General features: G+C 41.2%; 1 protein-coding gene across 5 annotated transcripts; it reads right to left on the reverse strand.

The window, feature by feature from the left end:
• Positions 1-645: 645 nt before the first annotated feature.
• On the reverse strand, positions 646-26579 carry ELF5 (E74 like ETS transcription factor 5). Of its 5 annotated transcripts, none has more exons than XM_075927467.1 (7): positions 26490-26579; positions 14876-15003; positions 7686-7727; positions 5885-5935; positions 4442-4510; positions 3166-3373; positions 646-2654 (listed from the first exon to the last, which is right to left on the reverse strand). In XM_075927467.1, exons 1-7 carry the CDS (start codon positions 26513-26515, stop codon positions 2558-2560), a joined length of 621 nt encoding a protein of 206 aa, XP_075783582.1. In that variant the 5' UTR covers positions 26516-26579; the 3' UTR covers positions 646-2557. The 5 variants fall into 5 exon arrangements, with proteins under 5 accessions (XP_075783582.1, XP_075783581.1, XP_075783577.1 ...); XM_075927466.1 differs by having other exon boundaries at positions 7671-7727; positions 26490-26578; XM_075927462.1 differs by having other exon boundaries at positions 7494-7727; positions 26490-26567.
• Between the last annotated feature and the right edge of the window lie 1293 nt (positions 26580-27872).

The following is a 27872-nucleotide window of genomic DNA, read 5'->3' on the forward strand; positions in this document are numbered from 1 at the left end:
TTAATTGGCCAATCCTGATTAAAAGGACCACTACCCAGTCTTTAGGGTAAAACAAAAGGAATAATTGTTACTACTAAAATGATAATAGTTGAGTTTAAAAGAAGCTGACTTGTGCATTATCATTTCTTTTCCCTTAATACAACAGTAAGTTCAGGTTCTACAGAGGACCCCTGAAAAGTGACTCCTGTGAAAACAAGACGAGGACCTCATTTATATGCTCAAAGTGCTATCTGAGAGAATACTAAAGGAGAATGCCTGGGCCCTTCAGGTGGAAAGGGCAATATTGTAATGAAAATATAGTACATCGATGAAGCTTTCAAAATATCATTGAATTATTCATATGCCACCTTGTATTTTAACAAATGTACTTATTAGTTGAAATTTAAGCTGTCAAGGGCATTTAGCTACACATTAACTTTAATAAAATATGTGTGGCTGTGTGCTGTAGACTGCTTTGAAGTTCTCAGCTATATTACCTGTAGAGATTTGGGTGATTTCTTTGTACACTTTTTCACAAAATATTTATTTGCATCTGTTTTTATTGGTGCTTGTTCCCTTTCATGCTTGCTTTCCCCAAACACTGGTGTGCTGGCATTTTATATTCATAGAAGTTCTTAGCAATTAAATTTCAAACTTCCATGTAAGTGTTTGTGAACAGTTACTTTTTAGTTCACAGAAACACTTGCATCAATAAGTGCTTGCAATAAGAGTTATGCCAACTCAATCAAGAAACAGAATTAATACCATGTGATCAATCACAGTTAACTACATAATACAAATAATAGTTATTGAATGCTTGCAGTGAATAGTTCATAGTATGTACAGTAATGTTCAGTAAAATTCACAAAATAAATGTGTAGGAGTCATTTGTAGCTAAGTGAGAAATTCAGATTCGTGCTTAAACCCCTGTTTTTCTTATAGATGGTTGGTTTGATTGGACAGATTAATTCAGTGGATGTGTGTGTGTGTGTGTGGGGGGGGGGCTCTCAGCTGGCTTGATCTTCTAGCACAAAAGGAACATTGTAGACATCAAAATCCAGGCAATGGAAATGAGCTCAGGAACATATACTGACCACAATGGTATTTGTGATGACCTCCTCCTCCCATGCTTTATGAAATGGACTTATAGACACAAATACACATAACTCAAAGATGCTCGGGACAAATGGCCTCGTGGGACACGTCAACGTTAATGTCTTAATCAACTGGATCTGTATATCTCATTTTGGTGTATGTATCATTCTTGTGTGTAAAGTTAGATATTCAGAGTATGGAATGCTTTATGGTTTTAAATATGCAAATGAAAGCCATCAAGGGTGTTACTCTAAATGTCTAGAGGACCAACTGTAAACTGCTTCTTTTGTCCTTTAAGTCTTAGCAATGGTTGGTCTTAGGAAGTCACATGTCCACCCCCAACTGGTAGGGGTGGGCCAAGTAATTGTCCATGGAAAGGTGGTATCTATAAAACAATAAGAAGCTAGGAGTTTCTTTGTCTTTGGTTGGAGTGGCACACCCAAGAGGATAACTAAAGACCCCACGGAAAATTTGATTTCCCCCCTTTGGAGGCTTAGTTGGAATTAAGAATAGTGCGAGTTTGTTATACATTTGTACTGAGGTTTTAGTGTTAGAATTAGCTAAGCGTTTTCTGTTTTTTAAAATGTGTAATCTACTTTGCTCTGCCTATTTTCACTTATTATCACTTAAATCCTACTGCTTGTACTTAATAAAATCACTTTTATTTACTATCAAGCCCAGCGTAAATAATTGTTACTTGGGGGAGCAATCAGTATGTACATCCTCTTTCCTTGTTAAAGGGGGCATACCTAAATAATTCATTCGAGGTTCTGATCCCATTTGGGGAGTGATATACCAGGAAGCTGGGCCCCAAACTGCATTTTCCTTGGACCAGAAGAGTTTCAGCATCTGTACTGATCCTCAGGGAGAGGGCAGTGATCGCAGATCTGAGCCTTGGCTGGGGGAGACCAGGCAAAGGGCAACCCAGAGAGCAGGAAGATGGGTGGCAGTGGCCTTGTCAGCACTCTGGGAAGCACCCCATGGGGTTGTTTGTGACCTCACCCTGTCACAATATTTTCTGTAGAAGAACCAAAATACTGACATTCTAACCAAGAATAGGAAAAAACATTGTATGTTCTGCAAAATATTTAACAACTTTACTGCAATAAAAAAATCCTCACCAACTTCTTTTAAATGTCAGTAGTAAGCAGTAATTTCAAACTGAGGGCTAATAGCCCTTCTAGGTACAGGAAAAGGCATCACAGATAAGAATTCATCTTAATGAAACCTTGAGCTGCATCTTAAGTGTCACTTTCATAAAGGCTATGCACGAGCTAATGCTGGTAAGAAGATATATAGTTGTGAAGAGCCTCCCTTTTGTGTGCTGTCCCATGTTGTCTGGCCAGTCTCTCAAAGAGTTGTCAACTCCAGTCTGGAGTAGAAGAGAGATGCAGGAGAAAAATTCCTTCTCTCAAGGGTCTGTTGTAGTCAAACACTTCATGTCGCAGACTGCATAATTAGTCTGATGCATGGGGCAGTTAGTTCATAGATTGTTCTCCTGCCACCCATGGGCATTCTTTCCAAACTTATATACTAGCCTTCTGTCTATGCGTTCCAAAATTCCAGTTTTATAATAATATCTGCAGTAACAAATCAGAAGTGGAATTTACTTTAGAGGAACTGTTCCCAAGTAGTACACAATAGAAACATAACAGAGCAGTCAATATGATTTTTCCCATCAAACAGCAAGCCTTTCTTTTTGTTAAATGAATAGTTTAACACCCCCAGATCAACTTACATTAGAATTTGAAACTTTCCCAGACTTCCTGAAAGGTGAACTTTGATCCTTTTAAAACAAATACTGCATACGTGTTTTTGCTTCTAAGATGACCGCAATTCAGAATGAACTGCTAGGATTATCAAAGCAGAAAGGCAGGTAGTGCCATATTACCAGTCATGGGTTAAATTCTCAGCTCATGTAAGTCAGAATAGCTCCATTACCTTCAATGGAGTTATGCTGATTTATACCAGCTGAAGAGTTGGCCTTCGAAAGAGCCATAATTCTGTCTTATGCCGTTTGGATACATACAAAAAGCTATGCAATCAATGTAATTATGTGAAATAGACTCATAATACACCATTAGTAATCACCTACTAACGCACCGGAGAGCTCTGCTAAGTTTTTCATATGTCATTCTGTCATTTCGCTTCCTTTGTCCCCACATCTTTGCCAGAGCTTCTGACTTAACAACCCGAAAGATGCCTTGTTCTCTATTTTCCCATTCGAGAATGCCACAATTTTCTTCTGGAAACAGGAGGATGTCTCGTACAAATTCCCACAAGTGAGAACTCTGCAGGCCTTCAGCAGGAAAAGAACGGAAGGTTAACAGACTTTCAGTGGCACAGTACTATAGCACTAGAAATAATCGGTACCACAGGATTGTGCCTGTCAGTATCTGGCATCCATTTAGCTTACAAGACCAAGTGCATTGCTTATCTGTAAGCGGAATCAAATGACCTTCTGCAAACTGACCTTGAAAGAAAGCTAATTCTAGAATCTGTCTTTTATTCCAGAAAATTTTGGGTTTTTTCCCCTTGCAAAGTTGGGATGCATTTACATCCTACAGGAATCAGTACTTATCTTCACAGACTAATACTGGAACTCAGTAATAAAGGATAGCTTGATTTGGGGATTGTTTTTACAGCCCATTTTAGATTAATTTTAAAAGTTTTGATGTGAATTTAGTGCTGGTGAAAGTTCTAGATTATCGATAGTGACCAAATTTCCTGTTAGCCTGAACAGTTACAGCTTTAGCAACAGGTGGTGGGCAAAGCTTTCCATGAAGGTAGATTTCTCTGTGGTGCTGTAGTTTAAGCCTGAGGCTAGCTGAATCCTAACTACTCTGGAAGGGATAAGAATCTCTGAAGAAAGAGAACACACTTGGTTACCTCACATGCATGCATGTGTTATGCTCAAGGAGATTCTAATAAGCAATGTTCTAGGAATCAGGCAATCATTGAAAAATCTTCATCCAGGCCTTCCAAAATCATGTGTGGTTTAAAAATCATGAGGTTTTTTTTGTTTAAAAATAATTCATTTAGGTTTGTTTATTTACCTTCTAGATTGAGTCTTTAGGTGATACTCAGTTTTTGTTTTCCTGCTCTTTTCCACAACTCCAAAGGCTGGAAGCTTACTATTTTTTTTTTTTTTAAAAAGAAAGCTAAGATTCTCCTGACTCCAAGAATGCACCCATGTAATAAGACTCATGCTACAACTGTTGAGAATTGTCAACACTGTTATACAGCTGCGGCTCAGCATTTTGTGGTCTGACTCAGTGATTCAGCCCTTTTGACAAACATTTGAAACCAGGACTTTGTGTCTCATAATCTTTCAAGCACAATTTCTGCATTTCAAATATATACCTACTTGTTTTACCGTGATTGTGACATTCTTGACTTTTCATGGTCCCTGTTCTCAGGCATGCCCTATCATTGTCTGGAACAGAATAACAAAATGATATGAGGAGGAGGAATCTGAGTTGTGATAATGTGGTCAAATAGGTAATGTGTTCACCTAATCAAATGTCGGGCAATACTGACTGAAACTGGGGATGTGCTGTTATTAAAGTTACCTTTTTAATAACAATAAAAAGAAAATAGCTTTATTATAGAGCTAAACGAAAGTGAATAACCAATTTGCAGTTGGATTAACTTGACAGCCACCCTAAAAGAAAAAGAAACCATTTAACATATCTACACAGTATGTCTGTATTATTTTGTTTTAGGGAATTTAGGTCTCTTTGTCAAATCCATACATATCTGTGAAAACCTTCCGGGCTTAACACTCAAACTACACTGTGGTTGTGGGTACATATGGCCAAAGTGCAATGGTAGTAGGTGAATATGAAATTTGGCAACAACACTGCCGTGACACAAGCTATATCACCAAATTTGAGAAAGAGGGCCTGTCATGACATTGCTGTGACATAAACAGAGCTGGTCAGAGGAAGGCATTGAAGGAGGGATAGCAAAGGCTGATTGTACAGCACTCTTAAGTGTGCGATAGACATCCCATTTCAGAGGTTGATCCCCACTGGGTTCTGAGTTATCTGCAGCCTCTAATGAGAGTTCTTAATCCTTTAGCTGAAGATGAAGAAACTCATTATGTTAGTGCTGACATTCTGGGAGGCAGACCCTGCTGCCAGTGCAAAAGGCATGACTAGAATTACATACGAGACACATCGCCATATGACGGCAGGACAAGGCACCAGTGTGCTTTCCCCTCCACCCTCACTTCCTGGAGTAACACTTTGGCACCTCTGGTCAGTTTGTTCCGTGCACTCTGGGCTGCCTTGAAACCGGTGATCCTGTGTCAGAGGGTTTTCAACACGGTGCCTATATCCACGCAGGGCGTGAATAAGTCCGGTAATACCCGTGGACTCTGCAAGAGCTGAATGTGGTTCTACAACCGCAGGCTATTATGGGGTTACCTAGAGCAGTGGTTCTCAACTCGTTTCAGTCCACAGACCACCAAGCCAATCAAAAAATTTTCGTGGACTTTGGACAATGTTCCTGTGGACCACCGAAAAAGTCACCATGGACCTCCAGTTGAGAACCACTACAGACAATGTTAGGTCATTAGGATTTTCAATGGGGAAAAAGGAGCCTATATTGGGAACCTCACTCACCTTTCCCTACCCACCACAAGAGTCTTTAAATTTAAAGCATTCAGATGGAGACAATTTTTGGAGTATTTTCTCATTTGTAAAAATCCTTTGAATTGCTGCATCTGGTAGTACTGCTAATCATGGAACAGGTCACACTTTTCCTAGTGAATAGAACTTTGCATGTAGAAAACAAGAGTACTTACAATCCGTGACAGCTGGCTTGGTTTCCTCAGCGTCATTAAAAAAGGAAATGCCTATGGGGGGAAAAACGAGCAATCCAGTATGATCAATTCTGTATTCATACACTGTGCATTGCTGCGCAAGGCACAGCTAGAGCCCTTTTCCCATGCTATATTAAATTGTATCGTGAGAAACTCAAAAGAGAATTTAAGTTCAACAAGGAAAATTAGATGCCTTACTATGCAAAAGCTGTTGCTAAAGTTCAGCTTTCCCTCCCATGTCTCTGGCATTGTCCCTACTATCTCCAGAGCCCTCTACTGGCTCCCTCTAACTTCCTGTATCTTGTTCAAGCTCCTCATCCTTATTTTCAAGGCCCTAAACCCATATCATGTACCCCAGCAGCTTCTTTGCTCTCATTACATCTTAATACCCACTGTGCTCTTTTCGCATGTGTGGTTTTTCCTGTCTACGTGATCCCTTTGTATCTTTCTCTCACCTCTGGTGTTTTCCTTATTGTCCTGTACACTTGCATTAGCCCCTCTTCCTTCAGATCTTTCCTAAAAACACATTACTTCACTTCTCCCTACTCTACTTCAAGCACATTTAGGAAATACCAGAGTTAAGGTTGCTTGTCAACCTTAATTTGGCCTCTTTGTGCATATGCATTATGAGCATTTAATTACGTAAATTACATTTGATTTTTTTTCTGTAGGACCCCAACCCCATTCACAACATAGGATGGATGGTGTGGCATGACCTGAGATGAGGGGGATAATGCCACACATACTCCTCCCTCGCATACCTCCCCCCCCTGCCTAGGGAAAGGCCTACACTGTCAGCCACCACTGGCCTTTTGGAGGTTGTTCTAGCAGCCAGGAATTGCTGGAGTGGAGGGATTCTTAGGCCATGCGTCCTTTTGCCATGAACACACCTATGGCAGCAGCCCCATGGCAGCATTACACCACTCAGCAATTCTCCCAGACAGGAAGGATCCAAAAGTAGCATGTAAGCTAGCTTTAGGAAAGCCTTGAATCACAGAGAGGCACAAAGCAGATGGAATGCATTACAGGATTGGGTTTAACTCTATTACCCAACAATTTATAATCCATCTGGAGATGGGAAAATAGTATAGCATGTGAGAAGACCTGCTAAACCTCCCTGTCCCCTTGGCAATAAAATGTCATCCATTTAAGTTATCATTAGAACTGAAACCTATGGAGCTGTCCTATTGATCTCCTGGAATCTACAAGAAAGGCTAGCTGTAAAAGAAATTTCACTTTGCTTCAGTTAGGGCAGACAGGGAAATAGTTCTGAAGTTTGAGCCTAAACTCACTTCAGCAGCAATAAGTCTCGTAAACTTTTAGGAAGCAAATAATGAAAATAAGAAAAGCATAATGTCATAGTGGCCCGGCTGGGAAACTAGTAACCTCATTGCCCATGCGATCCTCTATCTATCTGTTGACTTCTAGCACACTGATCATTGTATCTCGACACCAGATGCATTTCACCTCTTCTGTGAATAAATAAGGGACTTTAGGCCCAGGGTTGTTAATCTAGCATTTTTTACTAGCATGAAGCTGACACAAAAGTTTAAGGCATTTTTGCTTTGCATTTAATCTCTGAAACACTAACCGTGTGCCCTGATGTTCTGTAAGATGAAATATAGATATTCGCCGCAAATACCAGCAGCATCTGTGAACTCTTCCTGGGTCATGCTGCACAACTGCAAGCCATTAATATTAAAGTGGGAAAAGGGGATGCAGTTGGCATCTAGCTTGTATTGGTCACAGCAAAACTGCAGCCACTCACAGACATTGTGCTTACTCCAGTATTCCGGGTGAATAGATGTCCAGCAAGAATCACCAACTGCAAGAGATTCAGCAGGAGAGAGAATTTAAGTGGAAATACTTACATTATGACATCTTTTCCAGTGAGCATGTTCCATACAAGGGCAGTTCCCATTTCTTATTCTAGCAAGACCACAAGCTTCCTCAATTATTCCTTTTAATACTGTCTGCTTATGTTTTGGTGCCTAGTGTTACAGCTTTTTGCATGTAAGATATTCATTATTGTGTAGGACATTATTGGAGGAGGATCTCAAAAGCACACACCTTTCAATCCATTACACCTCAAGTGTGATACAGAAGATGAAACACAAACCCAGAGTGAGAGGCACCAAAATATTCCTGCCGGATAATTAAAATACTGTGGGATCAAATCCTTTAGCTTAAATAACTTTCTCTCCCCAATTTAACGATTATTTCTTTTTGATGTAAATAAATTGTCAACAGTAAAAGTGAAGTGAACCAAAATTCAATGACTTATAGTACATTTTGCAGTACAAATGAACAATGTTTAATGAATAATGAACAATGAATAATGAGAGGCTGAGAGATGTGCAAAACACTATGTAAGCTTTAAAGAAACCTAACAATATCCCTTGCAGGTAGGAAAACATGGTAAGTTAATTACTAAGGTCAATGCTAATTATCATAGCTATACTCAGCAAGTTAACATCACACATCACATTAACTTCAGGATGAATTCCAGGTGTGAGGGTTTTGTGAACTTTTTTTATATTAGAGACTGCCACTAGATGGTGTAATGTGTAGTTCCCAGAAAAATTATTTTTAGGGAAGCATCTCTGACAGATAAAGAAAAATGCTAGTAGAGCTGGTAGGCAATTTTTAGTCTAAAAATATTTCAGTCAGAAGTGTCAATGTTTTATTCAACAAACGTGAAAAAGTTTCTCAATCAGAAATAGAGTCTGTCGGAAAATTTTGTTAATATTGTACAGTAAAACTTGAACAATATTTTTCTGAGAGTTTGTAGAATAGATTTTTTTAAAAACTAGCTCTGATGTTGAACAGGGGTACACAGGCCTAGGGTACAGTGAACAGACATTATTACTGTACAGATGACATATACAGGGAAGCTTTAGATACAAATGTACAAATTCCTACCACTTGAGCTAACAGAGAATATCTGTAGCGAACTGTAATAGGAGGCTTTGTAGCCTGCCTGAAAACTAGATACTAGAGGAAAACACACATGGAAAAGTCCTTCATCCTGCAAAAGGCTCCCACAGGCTATCTGTGCAGGTGCAGCCTGCATGGATCAACCACTAGAACAATAGCCAAAGCCACTAAAATGCCCTTTAGCTTCAGATGCATTTTCCCAATGCCTGTGAAAAATCAACACAAAATTCTGCCTCTCAGAGCCAACGTTCCCTCTTATCTTTTCCATCCATATGCAGATTTTTCTATTCATTTGTGGAATAACTTTGTATATATAGTGATGCATGTGTGAATGTGCAAATGCGCACCACCAACAGAAACACAAACTTAACTGTGGGCACTCTGTTAATCAGATGATGAGTGACACTTGATTTTTCCTTGAGCAGCTGCACAAGTGCACAGCTTACAGGGAACATTGTCCCAGACTCACTATGTCTATTAACTCACTAGATAAATTCTTTTTGTTATACTGGAGTCCTTGAGAATGAGTAAGGATTGGCCTCAGGAGACATTCTGGGTCCATGACAGAAATATTAGCCTTTGAGAATATTGCTCTAATCAATGAGTTTAAAAGAACTATGCCAATTCACATGACCCGAGGCTCTGGCCTGTACGAATCATGACGGAGGGAACACATGACAGTGTTCTGGTGTAAAAAGTAGTGCATTCAGCTAATTTAAGTGGCAGCATTGTTTATGCAAAATTTGGTATCTGTAGGTAATCACGAAGTATGACTTTGTGGATTTGTTTGTGCAAAATAAACTCAATTTTCAAAATATATAATAGATTGTTTTTTGGTCATAACCTAGTCAGGAAGGTTACTTCAGGATTTCAGGGGTCAGGAACCATTTTTGGCTCAGGGGCTGCTGACCCTCAGAAAAATCAGTCAGGGGCCGCACACAAGTGAGAGTCAAGAAAACAAAAACAAACCCTCACTGACAAGACCCCTGACTGAGAAGGACAAGGAGCTTCAAGGTCTTAGCTGAGTTGGTCTGTTACAGAAAAAAACAGCAAAGACACTCCTCACATCCCCCTCGCACGCCAGGTTAGTTGATTTTATGTACTCCAGCCAGGTCCCGATTAAGGGGGGGCTAGCCGGGCAGTTGCCCGGGGTGCCAACCTATGGGGGGTGCCTGATGGTAGCTGTAAGGGGTGCTACGCGCCCGGCTGCGTGGCGCCCCTTAGAGCTGCCATCAGGTGCCGTGCGCCCAATTGTAGCTGTAAGGTGTGCAACGCGCCGGGGGCAGGGCCACGCATGCATTGTGCGCCCGCTGCCTGGGGCGCAGGAATGACTCGAGCTGACCCTGACCCCAGCCCCAGAGAGGCTAACCCTAACCCTAACCCTAACCCTAACCCTAACCCAGCAAGGTCTCCCAAATGCTGGGGGGGGGGGGGGGAGTACATCCAGCCTCCAGGCCTTAGGTTCCCCACCCCTCTGATTTGACTGCCCTAATGAAATCAATGAAATGATTCAAAATTGTGACAGTGTCAGAAACATGGATCTTGCATTCTAAATGGGTTTTTATAATATAAATAGATCTTTTTCATGAAATTTTAAAACCAATAGGACAATCTGTTCTTTCATGTATCATCTACATACTGTAAATATCCCCATTTTCATGCATACAGAATTAAAATAATGCTGTACATATTGTTCATGCTGTAGATCCCATGCAGATCTATCATCTCATCCAAGGGAGGTAGCCTAGAAAGGAGGAGAGGTGGCCAAAAGATGCAAACTTTGGATCTGGGTTTCCCAGACTCTCAAAACTTTTGAGGGTATTTGACTCTGACATTGTTTTTGGTCCTTTATAAAGAAAGAAGTCAATTTGTGAAATACAAATTGATGCTAGGTCAGGTTCTATAGGCCTTGGAACTGTGTGTATGGTTATGCCAAAGGATAATTGATTCATGTGGGCGAGAAGCAGCTTTAGAGCCACCAGCCTCCCTCAGACCTTTTGCAGAGCAAGGGCAGCTTGAAAGTCAGATGTATTCCCCAGGCTCTGGAGGCTAGTCAGGAATCACTGCATTGCCTGCCTCTGTCCCTCCTGACTGGCAACACCTGCTGTTGGGGACTGTGAGGGCTGGCTCCAGCCCTGTGGCAGAATTGGAACAAAGTAGCCTTCCCTACTCCCAAATCAGGTGGAGGCGCCACGGCATGAATCTGGCCCTATATTTTTGGTGGTGTCTTGTTTGCACCTTTGGGATCCTGGAACTGTTTGGATTTATTCTTTTTATGTAAAAAATAGGGTGAAGGTCAAGGCCACAACTTCCTTTTCATGTGTTGAAGAGTTAAATGAAATTTGCTCTTTTGGTGCATCTATTTTTATTTCCCTTAGGATACCATGAGATAAAAGTTACTGTTCCTCTATAGTTAAAAGGTACAGTAAGTAACCTTTAAATACGTAAGCAACTCGTTCTGAAATTTTGTCTTGATGGTGATAAATATCAGCTTTGCTGGCAATATAAATGCCATGGCATGTTCCTTTCATGGAACAGTTCTTGTCAGGTTAGCATCCCTACTGACTTCTAAAAAGAGCTGATTATTTCTGGAAGGCAGAAGATATTCTTAGGTCCCAAAAAGTGCTGAGCTGGGTCATGGAGGCTCAAAAGGTGATGACATAGAGGTCTGGCAATTTGAAAAGCACTCTTCCTTTACTCCTTACACTGAAGTTTAATTTCCAGAGTAGCATTCTTTTCCTTTGGGGTATGCACTGTATACTCTTCTGGAAGAAAAATCAGCAATAAGGACAGAGACTCTATAGGAGATGTACAAATTTCCTTTGACAGAGAAGGAAAGAACAGGATATGTTTTCCTTGAGGGATAGTGACATTCTAAGTGAAAACTATTCATGTGAGATGAGGAGGGGAGCAAATAAATAACTCAGCAGTCAGTACAGAAACATTTTAGAAGTGTGCCTAGAATTAGAAGTGAGGGACAGTAACAATTTTAATGGGGGTTATGAGAACCCTTGAACTGAAATGTAAAACACCACACATACTGGAAGTAACTTCTCAAGCTGGGGATGAGGGGTGCTGCAGCACCCCACCATCCCAAAACACTAGTTTTAGCAACCATGGTCTCTGAGAAAGATTAGAAGTTGAAAACAGATAAGTGGGAGCTACAGAGTTCCAACCATCACCTGGACCTTTGCGAAGTTGTGGGGTGTTACTTGCCTTAAGGTTGGATTCAAGTTACAATAACTGTCCCATGGCACTTTTTTGCCAGACTGAATATTTTAAGTGTTTGTTCCATTCCAACCCAGGGGAATGAAATTCTGTGGATCTAGCAAAGTTGTTTGGATTCATGTCCCACCTCTAGGGTTACATGTATAATGGCAAGAAGCCTCACAATTCCCCAACAAAGAAGCTTCATTCATGATAACAAGGATCAAAGACTTTGTGCAGATAGGACTAAGGGAAGCACAGGGACTTTTCCCACTGACTTCTATAATCCTGCTCTGCACTCAAAGCAGTATGGGATAGCAGATTTTCCCAGAATGCACTGGTTCATGCATAGCTGTACTGACAAGCCAACAAGATGTATACATTAGTGCAGGGTCAAATGAAGGCCAAGTACTTACCCTACCCAACCCATCTTAAAATGTGATGTCTGGTAGGATCCCAGCACAAAGTACTAATGATGTAAGCTTATGAAACATTTCAAAAACTTTAACGTAGACAGTCAATGTTCTTTCCAGTGTCCATATGCAATAGTACTGTCTTTGAATTAGATGGACTCGGAACAGCATAGGACATAAACTGCTAACAGCTAATGAAGATGCTCAGAGCTAGTGGAAAATTTTCTAATAGAATTATTTTCCATTGGGAAATGTTGATTCATTCCTACATTTTGTTTAGAAATATATATATATATGTCTTGAAAAGAATGAAATTTATAATCTAAAGTAAAAAAAAAAGCCAAAAGTGAAACAAAACATTGATTTACCTGAAATAATCCCGCCCCTCCCCCCCCATTTTGTTTTACAGGAAACTTAGGGTACGTCTAGACTACAGGCTTTTGTCGACAGAAGTTTTGTCGACAATATCTGTCGACAAAGCTTCTGTCGACAAAGAGCGTCTAGACTACATTCAGTTCTGTCGACAAAGCAAGCACCTTTGTCGACAAAACCCTGTAGTCTAGACACAACCTTAGATGCAATAACACCTTCTGTCGACAGAACTCTGTCGACAAAAGGCATTATGCCTCGTAAAATGAGGTTTACCAGTGTCGACAAAACTGCTGTGTTCTGTCGACGTTATGTCGACAGAACTCAGCGGTAGTATAGTCGCAGGTATAGTTTTGTCAACAAAAGTCCACTTTTGTCGACAAAACTCTGTAGTCTAGATACACCCTTAGACATTAATTTATTTTGCTTTGATTTAGGATGAAACCAAATTTCCTGAAAACAAGAACTTCTAGTTCCTACACAACACTTGGATTCTTCTTTAGCTGAAGCAATAGAGTATTTGGAGTAGTTTCTATTTCAAATCATGTGGGAAATTTTTTGAATGGCTAAGGTTTGATGATCATAAACTTGTTAAGATTTAAACTGTTTGAAAAGTGCTGTTGTCCAGTACTTAAACTGTCTCATTAGGGGACAAAGTCTGCTCTGTAAGAGTGCCAACTTTGTAATTTGAAGACATAAAAGTAGTTTTATGGGGCAAAATTTTATGTGTAAATCTGATTCAGATCCAAGTTTCACCAGAAGCTTGGCTTAGTAACATCAGTGAGACTATGCTACATTTTTTTTCAGAGCCTATTGAATGATTTAGCTTGAGAGAAGGGCCCCAAAGTCCAGTCATTTAAGAATGAAATCAAACTCTTATGGAAGAAAAAGAGTTTCTAATGGGAAATGCTAACTGAACCTTCATAGCAGGAATCTGGCCTGAAAGTATGCCATTTGGAGTACATTCCTTAAAATTAACTATACTCCCCAGATGAGTCTTATGGCTTGGTGACGTGTAGGATTTCCATAATCACAGTGGGGGAATTGTACACTACACATTCAGGAGTAATCAGTAACTAGTCCAGTGGGGGCATTATTGAGTTAATATAGGTGCATTACTACAATCCACAGAGATCTGTGCTGTTTTTTAAAACCCCACAACCTCAGATGTTTACTATGGATTTAACTGGTTCTTGCTACTATGGATAATACAGTTAATATCATACATTTATACAAAGTTACAGAAAATTTAAAGAGATGTCACCAAACTGAATTACTATTGCATAGTCAGTCTGATGTTCAAAGTTAGGCAAAAGCACTTCATTAGCATGTGCTGTTTTAAAGCAGACAGAGCAAAAGATTGGGAGCCAGGCATACTAGGATCTATTCCTGACTTTGCTTTTTTCTCCCTCTGTAAGTAAGGGGGACTATTGCTGAAATGGAGTGAGTCTCCATTTGTCTTCTTGCAAAATGAAGATGGCAATGCCTAATTAACTGATAGCTGAAACTAAAAAACGTAATTAACCGATAGCTGAAAAGCAATGATGTTCTTTTGAAGTCATGGGGTAAGATTCAGGAGATCTAAGTTTAAATATTGGGTTTCCCGCAGATTTCTGGCTGACCTTGAGCAAATCACTTTATTTCTCTGATTCGCTTTTCCACCTAGATAATGGTGAGAAAGCTTCCCTATGCCACAAGTATGTTGCAGTGAGGAATCCAGCAATGTTTGTGGGGCCTCCATACATTATTAGTGATGTATGCAACACAAGTCTCTTGTAGATATATGATTCCTGTTACAGATGTGCACATATTATTTTTGCTGCAAGCAGCTTGTGTGCCTGAACAGAGCACTAGTTTTTTAATTAGAAATAAACACTGCAACAGGCTGAGCAGCGAGCACAGGGTTACAGAGGGAGTCAAAAGCAAAGTCAGGAATAAATCCTGGTATGCCTGGACCATCACAGTTGTTTTAACTCTATTAAATTCAGTCCAGTCTTGGACATGTATCAGTCTCACACTTTTTGTCAAACTGAGCCTATTTACATACCTGTCTGATGATCAAAGGTGGGATAATAGTCTTCTGTTGTCCCAAACAATTCTGTCCATGACATCAGAGGCTCGCAGATCATGGTGTTCGGCAAAAAAGTGCTGTGAGTGACAGAGTCCAACATCCCCCTAAAATATTAACATAGGAGTCAAAGCATGGCAAGAAAATATCAAAGACCTAGGTTATAAGGCCACAACAAGAATTACTTTAACGGGGAATGGCATGTATCTGTGAAAAGTACTCTTGGGTCTATGCTACACCCATTTAAAGTTCCACTGAAGTGTATGGCTGAGCTCCCGAAAATTTCAGACAGCAGCGAAGAAGTTAGTGAGTTCACCAAGAATGTTATCAGTTCCAAAGGATCTGAAAGCAGATTTATGAGTAAACACGAATGCGAGTGGCATGCAGTTTTCTACAGATTTTTGTGGGTGACTGGGAGCACATGTAAAAGCCCAGGGATGAACAGATCTATAGCACAGTACACAGACACATCATCATTGCTAGTATCATTAGTTAGAGATCATTTAGTTAGAGTCGATTGACAAAGAAATTGTCAAAACATAGGGAAACATGTGCTTACAGTGTAAATCAGAAACCAAGCATAGACACCAGACAGTCTATGGTTTATAGAGAATGTGCCATATCTGAATAATCAATCACAGGCTGGAATTCAGTTTACTTCTAGAGCTTGCTCAGTGCTAGAAGTCAAGCAGAAACTTGCTTAATAAAAATAGAAAACTTCATTCTGTGACATTTTCAACTTAAATTGATCTACAGAGTTGCTGAAAATAATACAATTCTATTGTGAAACAATAAAGGAAGAGAGGAATTAAGAGATCTAGGTAAGGGAGAAAAGCTACATTTTCAGATGAGATTTGAAATGAGGCAGTCCATGAAGTATAGTGATTCACTGGGATCATTCCAGAGGACAGGCAAGCACATGCACACAGGCATAGTTTTCCTTAGGTATGGCTTGTGACACCCCACCTCTAAGCTCCCATGTGAATATTACCTATAACTGATTCAATTTTAATAGTCTGGAAAAAAGCAAAAAACATGGAATGAAAATCATTCTGGTTCAGTTCTGCTTTTCCAGTCGCAAGAGACTGAAACTGTCATTGTTCCAATGTCTAGTAACAGTTCCAGGGATGTGCCACAGTGAATATACAAGTGCAAAAGAAATGGACAAGATTTGACATCTTTGGCTTTTGTCTCTTTAAGCTTTCATTTCTTCTGCATTCCATAATTTACTCCAGATTTGATCTTTCCTAGCAGAAACAAACCCGAGTGAGTTTACATGATCATATAGCCTTAAAGGTTGACATTGAATATAATGCATAAATAAATTAAATACATAAATAGTGGCAAGCTGTGTGCAGTGGATGTAGGAATCCAGATCTGTGCTGGAACTGGTATATTGCAATATGGGCCATCTGCTCCATTTGACAGAGTTCATTAGAAAACCAGGGTTTACTCTCCCATGAGGGAGAGTGGAGAATGGGGGTCACTGAGGACTGTGTGAATGTAATGCTCTAGCATCTCATCATCAACTTGGCCTGGAAGATGAAAGATTTGTTTACCTAGCAAGCTCTGAGAACACAGCTTTCAGAAGCTTTAATGGATAAAATGGTCATTTCTTTCCCTAGTGGAATTGAGGAAATGCTAAAATCTTTACCTGGATGAAATAGGAGTAGACTTGGACATTTGGAACATTTGGGATGCCCCCAAAATTCTCTTTAATCAGGTCCAAAGGGTGTGCATGTCCCAGAAAAAATGCAGCGCTAATGTACTATACCACTGCGAAAGGAACGCACGAACATTCAAACACTCAGTGGATCACTTGAGCTGCTGTATTGCAACATTACTTCTAGTGGAGCCCTACATAGAAATAGGTGACCTATACTACACAGGTTAGAAGGGCAGAGTAATGACAAGTTTATTATTTCATTTTAGATACAGGATCTAACATTATACAAAATCCTTTCCTAATTCTTCTGCAATTATTAAAACAATTAAATTGTTATTTTTGCATCAGATCATGGAGCATTAATACTGCAGAGAGTTACGGCAGGTCAGACCCAGCGCACCAACCATAAAGCAACATACATCAGTTTAGTACCTAGATATTTGGGGTGAAATCTGGGCACTATTGAAGACAAAGGGATTTCACCCTTTGTCTCTGTAAACAGCCAAGAGATGGCAAGACATCAAACAAACAAATCAACCACCTGCATGTACAATGCTGTTTCTAAAAGTACTTTTTACTAGAAATACATAATCTGTGCAGGTGGGGGAAAACAAATCCTCTTTGTGGTGCACCTAATTTTGCAGCTGATTTTTTTAAAAACTAGCATTTGGAAATTTGTCACTACTGTACTTACATATGGGAATGTATTAGCTTTGAAGGGAAAGTCATGTCTTTCCTACCAAGTTTTTGAAAGGCAGGTAAAATACTGTTAGTTTTACAGCCTCATTATCATTGTGACAGGAGAGATCATGCCTTGACTAATGAATTTTTGTGAGGATTTTCCAAGGCCGAATAGCTACTTTTAGGGTAATATGAATTCTGTTAGAAGTGAAGATAGGCCTGATCCAGAGCCAACGCATCACATTATGGAGAAGTTCAGATCGGAATGTACATCTGATCTCTATGACTTGGTTTGAACAGAGTTTATTTCTCCAAACTGGGAAATTCTAGATCTGCTGCAGCTTTAATGCTAGTTTGATTTTTGGCTTGCAGCTATAGAGACAAAGTGGCTATCACTATAGAGTTCAGCAACACACTATAACAGATGACAAACCTAATTTACAGATGAGAAAATCCCATTTTAGAGAGGTACCTGGTTTATACTGTTGGTCCCATATATAACTGTGCATTTTACAGTTAGATATATTTATTCTCAAGGTCAATAGGAGGGCTAATTTCTTTTTCAAATATTCTAGATGAACAGATTCTTATTAATTTAGGTACATCAGATAGCATTATCTGGTACTGTTTTTAAACACATTCTATATCTGCTTCCATGAAAAAAGGGAAGGAGAGACGTCATTTATTTAAACAGGAGATCTTTTTAATGGTAGTTTTGCTCCCCTTATTCATGGCTGCAAGAGGCAATTAAATTTCCTTTTGGTTTAATGAGACAGGTCTGGATTTTTCATTTGTTAAAACATGTTTGTTGAGGTTCAATTGCAGGATAGGAGACAGGCACACCTCAATGAATAATGTATTAAATTGAAGTTAAATGGGTTGGTCGGAACAACTGGTTTGAAGCCCAAACACAAATGGCATCAGGTGGATGACTGATAAATTAGCACAGCCCACATGCTGCTTTGGCAGCTAGAAATCAGTTTAACAAATATGGACATCAATAAACAAACTGAGCTTACGTGCAGATGGGTGCTTATTCCCGTCGGAATGTTTAGGTCCAAAAGGAGGTCTCAGAAGCAAGGGGAAGGCAGTGGCTTTGCAGCAGCAATGCACAGCACTGTGGAAATAAAGCCACCTGCACTGCTGTGATATATGGAACTCCTTACAGACAGGTTCGTTTGGTTTTTCAGGTTCTTATACACACCCCTTTTGACGACAGTGATAATACAAAGTGACACACAGAGGAGGGAAGGAAGGAGAAATGTTTTAAGTGCAGAACATTTATTTTTATATATTGTTTATTCTCCTCTTAAAGATGTTGACTTAAGTAACTGTGACTCTTGGGCCACATTAAAAAGTCAGGTGTGCATATGTGCTTCAGTGTAGGAGACTCTCCAGCTATGCCTTCTTTCAGAACCTTGGCACTTTAAAGGGCTCTCACATTTCATTTGTAAGCCTCAAAAAAGTAAATATAGAAGTTAAGTAGCATTATCCCCATTTTACAGATGGAGAAGCAAAGGAGCAGAGAGATGAAGTAACTTGCTTGAAATCACCTATGAATTCATTGGGAGTGTTGTGAATAGAACCCTGATCACCTGACTCCGAGCCATTTCCTATCCACTAGGATATGCTGCCTCCCAACAAAAATAGCTTTTGAGGTCGACTTCAAAAGTGACTGCATTTTAGTAGTGGATGAATGATTGTAAAGTGTTTGCGGATCTTTCAAAGTGAAAGGTAGGATCCTTGCGGTTGCCGTTCAGTAAAAAATGAAAGCACTGTTATTAGTAATGAATGTATCAGAGATCTTATGAGCAGGGTATATTTTAAGAGAGTCAGATGTTTATGGCCACCAGAAGGGAAAGTTGTCAGAAAAAGAAGATCTGGATGGATGATATTGTATCCCAGATGGATCAAAACCCAAAAACAAAACAACCCCCCCAAACAAGGTGCATCTATACTCAGGGGAGGCCCTAGACTAGCTGCCAGCAACTGGCGCCCTTGGTGAACCATGCAATCAGCGCCCCCGCCCACAACCCCAAGGGCAGATATAGGCTGAGATTTTTGGTTCCGTGGCTGGGGATAGGGGGGCTGGGGATGGAGTTCTGTGGCTGGGGACAGAGGAGTAGGGAGAGGGAACAGGGTGCCAGTGGGGGGAGAGAGTCCCCTGCACCCGCCTCTTCCCAGGATTCTTCCCCCCCCCCGGGGGAACCCAGCACATGCCTCTTCTGGGGCGACCACCCTTCCTGTGGCATGGGGAAACCCCCGCATGCCTCCTCCTCTGGGGCTGAACCCCCCCACAGCACAGAGAACCCCCGCACATGCCTTTCCCGGGGCCGCCCCCCCCCCTACGGTGCAGGGGAAGCCAGCGCGTGCCTCCCCCGGGGCCAACCCCTCTCCTCCCGTGGCGCGGGGAAACCCCCATGTGCTTCCTCCCCCAGGCCTGACCCCCCCCATGGTGCAGGGAACCCCCACGCACCGCCTCCCCTGGGGCCAACTCCCCACGCCCTCCTCCGGGGCCGACTCACCCCTCCTGTGGCTCAGGGAAGCCGCTGCGCTCCTCCTCCGGGGCTGAAGCCAGGTGTTAGGGGAAGGGGAAGGGGAAGTGACAGGAAATTTGGCGCCCCATTTAACTTGGCGCCCTAGGTGGCTGCCGAGTTTGACGATAGGCACAGGCTGCTCCTGTCTACGCTGCACCTGTAGGTCAAAATAAGATACACAATCTGAACTATGCAAATTGTGCATCTTATTTTGATCTAATTTTGAAATAAAGTGCTGTTCTGAAACTTTCTTTAATCCTTGTGGAACGAGGGACCAGAATAGCACACCCATTATTTTGAAATTGATTTCAAAATAACAAGAGTATTTAAAGAGCAGAATAGCTATTTCAGGATACTTCCAGTATCCCAAAATAGTTCCACTGTCTAGACGTAGCCCCAGAGATTAGCAAAGGATCTTATAGAATGGATTGCCCTGCCTTCAATATAGTGGAGATGCCACATCAGAAGAACATCTGCACAAACTTGCAAGACTGCTTTCAGTTATGCTCCTGCTCTTCTTCAATGCTCTTTTCCTGTATATCAGTGCAGGAAATGCCTTCCTTTAGTGTAGCATTCATGAAGCAGTCAATTGTATTTATCCTCACAACACCCTAGTATGGTAGGGCATTGCTATTATTGCCATTTCACAGATGAGGAACAGAGGTAGATACACAGGCTGAGGGTACATCTCTGCTTGGAGCTGAAGGAGTGATTCTCAGCTTGAAGAGATGGACTTCTGCAAGGGTAGCGAGACAAGGGGAGGAAACGCCTTCCCTGGGTCTTAGTACTCAACCTATCCCTCTTCTGGACCCTATTCTGACCATTCTGGAAGGCTCCTGAAGCAGGTTGTTGGTGCTTGCTGACTGGTGACTCTTCCATCCTGCCCCAAGTGGATCCGTTAACGTAAAAGTGAAAAGCCTTCCAGCTTGCCAGACCTACTAGCATAACACTGAACCTGTGAATGAGCCATTAAGTAGTAATGAAACCATTTATCAGGCATATGCCAATCCTGAATTTACTGACAAAAACAGTTGCACATTACTAGGTCTACAGGGCCTTAACTTAAAATTTGCTTTAAATATTTCATTAGTTTTTTTGCTGAAGATTATAAAATTATATCTCTAAAAGAATTCTTGCATAGATATTAAGATATACCATCCGAGTATTCATTTTTAGCCTTAAATGCTTAGATTTTCATGCACTTTTTAAAATAAATTCAGCAAAAAGACCACCCTTCTCTAAAATACACTTTTTATACTATAGTAATTAACAGTTAAAGACTTGCTTTCAAAATCTTCCTGTCCTTTCTATCTATCCCTATTCCCCTTTCATCCTCCTGCTGAAGAGAATCCTTCAAACAGGAGTGGGGAAGCTTTTTGGGGCTTGGAACCGCTGACCCACAGAAAAAATCAATTGGGGGCCACACGCAAGTGAGAAGCAAAAAACAAACAGACAAAACCAAGCCCCTTGCTGACGTGGCCCCTGACTAACAAGAAAGAACACACTCCCCAGATTCCGCTTGCACATCAGAGCCTAGGGAGGCCAAGCCTAGTAGATTTTGTGTGCTCCAGCCATACAGTGGGGCAGTGGAGAGGCTGGTGAGCCAGTGCGAGCTCGCCAGTGCTGGGAGTGGGAGCCCATGAGCCTCAGAAGCTGGATCCACCCATACCGTAAAAGGGACAACGTTCCTTTTCTCCCAGATAGCTGGACAAATGAGTTTCCCTTTTACTTCTGACTATTTGATGAACTAGTTTAAGGGAACCTTCCATCAATAAAATACTTTGTCATGCCTAAAATCTTTGGAAAAAATATTTTTAACATAATTTCATTAACATGTCTTGATATGAAAACCACACAAAATAAATGATTGTTCTATTTTTCTAGCAGCAATTAACTTTGTTATGAACACACTAAACTGCTCTGATTAAAATGATGTCTTTGTTTCAGTGACTTTCTGTATGTAGCAAGTTGGAATGATTAAGGCTGAAGAGTATATCTGCAACACAAAATTGGCTTAGAAATAATGATGAAGAAAATGTAAAATAGAGAAGGGCAGCATCATGTATTCCATAATATTTAATGTTGTATTCAGCAGGACAACTGACTTGCCCTTACTACAAAGTTTTTTCAAATAAATCTCTGACAAATTTCAGGATGTGTATGTATATATATATATATATAACATAAACCAAAACTTGTGGCTGACATTTTTTATTCCCAAACTTAGTGCTTTTAATTAGGTACGGTCTACATGTCCAGTCTTCCTAGTCTGGCATGCAACGGAAAACATCCTCCATTTTCTTTAGAAAGATATTTTAGAAGAGTATTTTTTTTCTAAATGTCATTTGCTTCATTTGGGTTCAGGTATTTGGCTGGAATGTGTGAGCAGAGAGAGGAGGGGAAAGAGGCTGGGGTGGAACACAGATAGGGAGCTTGCCTCCCCAAGCAGCAGGTTCACCCACCCACCACAACTCTCACTCTCTAGTCCAATGGCTAGAATACTCTCTTGGGCTATAGGAGATCCTTGTTCAAATCCACAGCTGCCCGTTCAGCAGGGGTTTTCACAGGGATTTCCTGCCCCCTAGGTGATTGTCCTTTGAAGTGGGTCATCCTTGTCCAACCCCCTTTTTTCTCAAGAGGCTGCTGTCTTCTTGGGATGGGGAAGGAAGTCAGACAGGGATGGCTCACCAGTGACTCTCCCCAGGAGGTGGGAGCCCCCAGCACTTAGGATCTGATCTCTTACTTCTCAAATGAATGGTCTTTCTTAGAGAGCATAAAGGGGGTTTGAACCAGCCTCAGACTGGAGGAATTTCATGTGCATTGCGAACAGTGACTGATGGGCATTTTTGATGGTTTGAATTTGATCAGTAATAGGGATGTATTATTGAGAACTGGTCTCGAGAGGATTGAAGTCACTGCCAGCTGGAACTTTTTGGTCATATAGCCTGCCTCAGAGATAAAGTCCTTGCACACTGAGCCCTGAAGATTGGACTTCAGGTCAGAGGGAAACGTAGTCCAGCCATGGACAGGTGGCTGCCTTGTGTTCATCTATGACTAATTTGGCTGTATCAAATCAGTAACAACTTTGTGGAGCTATTAAACACCTGGAATAAAGCTATACAGTGTGGCCTTGGACATCCAGCACTATGGTCTCACTTTGCCAAGCATATTGTTGTTGTTATGAAAGAGCCCCCAGGCTTTCAAGCAAGCCTGAGCTGGTTTAAGGCTTTCCAAGAGAACCAAGTAGAATCCCCCATTTCCAGACAGTTTCAAACTTTCATCTGTTTTGGTTTGATATTGTAGATTCATTGTAATATGTGTATGTATATTCCTTTCCATACTGAACAAGTATTGGCTCTAGTTCTGGCCTATGTTGAAGGTTCTTATCCAATTAGATCATAGATCACAGAAACTCCTCTAGTGCCCCTCTGTGTATGCTTGCACAACATTTTACCTTATTTATATAAGCTGAACATCTCTCCTTAAGTACATGCTGTGATGCTGGCAGACTAGTCACCAGCTCATGCCAAGGTCTCCATGTCTCAGCGGGACACTGACAGACGCATAACTGGAATCAGTCTGTCTCATTTATGGTTTACTACAGTACTGATAGAATAGCATGGGTGGAGGTATTGTAGGCAGGGGGAGGCTGAGCCTCCCCAAACAGCCTATTGTGACCCTTCTCTCGGGCCTCTGTATTGGGATTGGATGTGTTGCCTCTCTAGTGTACTGGGGCTCAGAGCTATGGGACTGTGGGGGCAGCAGCCACATTGCCCAGGAACTGTGGGCGCTGAATCTGCAGCACACCAGGGTTGGTGCCTTCTTCCTTGCCCCCAGTCAAGCAGTGCTGGGGTCATGGACCATGGAGGGCATGCTTTGGGCTCCTACAGTGGTGAGAGGGTAGAAGATGGGACACAAGGGGCAGGGCCAGACTGCCCATGAACTTCTGCTAGCTCTGATAGAACTAATGTGCTAAAATTAGAGTGTAGTTGCAGTGGTATTACAGGTTAGCCACACTGTGTGCGGGCCTATGGTTTCAGCTGGGCACAGGCTCATGGCAACTAGCCCTTCCTGCTAGTCATGGCTTTGTGCACCAGCTTGATGAGTCTGTCTCCTTGAGCTGCAGTCGCTTCTCTCTTTCCAGCTGCAAGTATTGACACAGCCTAAGTGACTTCTCATACAGTTTGGTAGCACAAAGGTAGCACTTGAACCAAGGGTCCCAAGTCCTAGGCAGGTCACAGAAAATACAACTAGGGAGCTCTCTCAGAACCTACATTTTTCTCTCTGTCGTGGTTGTTTGAAATCTCTATTAGCAGAATAAGTGGATGAAACCTCTCACTTGCAGGGTAGTTTTGTAGAAATATTTCTGTACCTCAGAGGTCAGGAACAGGCCACATTTGCTATTACAAGGCACACAGAAACAGCAGTAATAGATGCTGTGTGAACTTCATCAGGCACATTTCTGCCTGGACAGTAGTGCTTAGAGCTCAGTGGATAAACTAAAATCAAAATCTCCTCAGGCATGGGGCCAAATCCCAGTGTTTTTCTCTGGGTTTTAATCTGGGCTTTACTCATATGTCATACCTGACACTGAGCTGAGAAATCCCTCTGCAATGGGAGATTTGCCAGAGAATGGACTGGGTAGGAAGTTAAAGGCCAGATGAAATTTTAGTTGATAGAAATTGGTCTAGTGCTACATGATTATGCAGTGGGATCTTACTGCTTAGATCATGTTGATTGTGATACGAGACTGGCTGGAGTCTCAAAACTAGAGGAAAGAAACTTTTAATGTTTTATCCCACAACCACATTTTCCTTTTTAAAAGAACTTGCCACAGAAAACTTTATGCTCTAGTCAGCAGTATCGCTTACGTGACACAGAGGTGAGTACGAATGGATACCCACGATTCCCACACTGGGTTATTTCTGCTTCAAATACAGCTCAGATTTCAACTGACTAAAGCTAACTTTGTTCACAGTCTGTTAAACCAGTTTCATCTGATAGTCCCTTGATTTATGACCATTATTATTTTTTATCTCTTGCAATCATCTGAGTGGCTCCAAGGAAGCAGTGAAGTACATCATATAGGCTGGAAAGTGTGGTCGTGAAGGACTCTGTAAATATGAACTTAGGTGTGTCTATCAACTAGAGCAGTACAAAACCCAGAGTAATTATTTCTCTCACTCCATACTGGTCAGTAGATGTGGATAGGCAAAAAGTACAAGAGGGTTGTGCCATCACTACAAATGGGGCAATTGGAACACTTTCCATACTGTAGAGAGATATGAAACCTCTTGTCTCTGTCTCACACACAAAACAGCTACTTCCAACAAGCAGTTATTTACTGCAGAATTATTTGCAGAAAAAACAACTGGTGTTTTGCAATCAGAACTCTAAACAATCACCATGCATCAGTGAATGGGCCCTAAGTGGTATTTGGCTGAGGGCTTCCTGACCTGCCTCATGATCTCCTTCCTTAGATTAGTTCTGCAAGACTAATTTTTGTATCTTTTTCACAGGCAAGTATCTGCATAGAACTAGCTACAGTAAAAGGAAGGATCAGCACCATTTCAAATGGTGGTGCAGCAGTCAGGTTATGTAACAACATGGCTGTCAGTTAATCAGCAAACACAAGCCTGTGTGTAAGAAATATTAATTCAGGATGGATTTATAATTAACAGATATATTGAGTCAGCTTTTTCAGAGCTAGCTATATCACTTCATTGGCAGGAAACATTTCCCCCATATCTTCTCCTTTCGTGGGCATCAGAATCTCACCACTTTGCACAGAGCTGGCCTGAGGACTTTGGGGACATTTAACAGGGAGTTTCTTTGGTAGAGAGACTAAATTTAACCAAACCCAGCTTTGAGCTAGTTCAATCCTTTTTGCTTATAGGAGAACTCTGCCACCATGCTAAACAATGAAATACCGGATTTTAAAAAACCACAGACGTACACGCCTATCTCAAGAACACCACCCATTTCATAGGAACTGTTTTTCTACAGTCAGAATAAATAGAAATGGCTACAACATTTACATGGTTAAATATTCTTTGCTTTCCTGTTAAGTCTTAGATTTCTAGTGTTCTTGGGCTGGCACAGAGTTAGTGCTCAGACATTTTAGATCACTGTGGATGAACCTGCTCTAGGGACAAGAGGAGTGGAAATGCAGTTCGGATTCAGGGATAGATCCTGAGCCCTCCCAAATTCCTCTGCACCAGTCCTTAGCTGGGGTGGAAGTGGCACAGGTCTGGAGGACACTGATGGCATGGCTTTTTAGGGGCTATTGTCTGCATGAAAAAATGAGAGCAGCCCCATGGTGTCAAAAGGTGCCTGGCTGTGGAGAAGCGACCCAGTGGAGCTACAGACCAGAATCTGAGACCCATTCCTTATTTGCATGAATTTTTAACACCGCTCCAAACCTCAGCATCCTCCCCATAAAAACCAGCTGATTATGGATTCTGCTAATGATCCAATTCATCTGCCTTCAGTAAGTAGCAAGTGAAGTCAGTTGTACAGGTTGTAAAAAAAGTGACAAACTTCCATTAACTTCCTGGGGAGTTCCTGAAAACATACAAATTCTGTGTATTCTTTTCTTAGTCTTCAAATCCCAAATGGGGACAAGAATACTGAATGGAGACAGCCCAGTAGCAATAATGAGATTAACAGAGTGTTTAAAAGAGGCTGACAGCATGTACAGAATTCTTACCAGCTCTTCTTTAGAAGATGACACATCACTTCTTTAGCATCCTGGGGATCAAGGCTGACCCTCTTCTTAAATGCCAGAGAACTACTGACAAGGACACCACTTGCTGTCATTCTTGATCCTTATTGTGATAGTCACTCTGAATTTGCATATTTCAGTGATGAGGGACTCTCCCAAGAGGCAAATGGCAAGTACTTTCAACTGTTTGACAAGCATCTGTGGGTAGCTACAGGTCTGTATATTATACATCCAATTTGCAAAGGGGCCTCAAAGGGCGTTCAAAATTTGAGCTGTAGTTTTGTGTCCCAACTTTTTTCTGAACATACAAAAGATCAAATCTCTATGCACACGTTGCATTAGGATGTGAAATTAGGTACATATCTAGGATTTGATTCTCTTTGCTTTTACAGCTCTGTAAATTGGAGTCAATGGGATTGGATTCTTTCAAGAGTTTATTTTGTGCTGCTCATGCTTACCTGGTATCAAGTGATCCTAAAATAGTAGAGATCTCCACTAGAGCGTTCCCTTACTTTGGAATAACCCTGCCCTTGGCTCTGGCATAATGGAAGGGAAGGAAAAGTTCCGGAGATGGGGGAGAAAAGCAATTATGCTTGAATTTCCAATGGTGTTAAGTCTCTACAGAGTCCTTACATAAGTGGCATACATTAAAGTTGCAGCCAGACATCTTTAAATAGCACCAGACTGTGCAGTTAAACATGGCAGATTCCCAACACATTCCTGTCTCCATGGTGCTGGAACCAGATCAGACACAGTACAGTACAGAATCTTAACCAATGAAGTGGAACTAGTGTGAGATCAGGATCAGGCCTGTATGGAAAATATGCAAAATGCTGTCTATCACACACGTTTGAGGCTCTTTATGTGCTAATCCTCAGGCTACAGAAAAAACTGAAACAGAGTTTCAGATGGGAATATGTCAAAATGTACTATGAATTTTCAGTGTGCTGTAGCAGAATCTATATGGGGCGTTACTGAAATACACTGTAGATTTACATCCTGACTTGCTGTGCACTAACATTCCTTGTAAAGGGACCTTATACAATATTCTGATTTTGAAAGAAAATAAAACCCATGGGGCATCTCTGACCTTCAGAAGTAAGGTGGGAATTCCCCTATGAACTTCATCTTACAGGGGTTAGATAACAATAACAGTCTACATCTATCAGTCTGAAGCAGTCTGTTATAGGCAAGCCCATGCAGTAAAATAGTTGCACCTTTCTAGTATCTTCCAGCTGGCCAATGAACTAAGGTGGATAATAAGTATTATTATTGCCCAGTTTTAAGCTTGGCAAAGTGAGTCACAGGCTGGCCAGTTGATTTTCCAAAGGATACCAGGAAGTTAGTGGCAGGAGAGAGCCAGTAATA

The sequence above is a fragment of the Pelodiscus sinensis genome, chromosome 4 (assembly GCF_049634645.1).
Source record: "Pelodiscus sinensis isolate JC-2024 chromosome 4, ASM4963464v1, whole genome shotgun sequence".
NCBI lineage: Eukaryota > Metazoa > Chordata > Testudines > Trionychidae > Pelodiscus > Pelodiscus sinensis.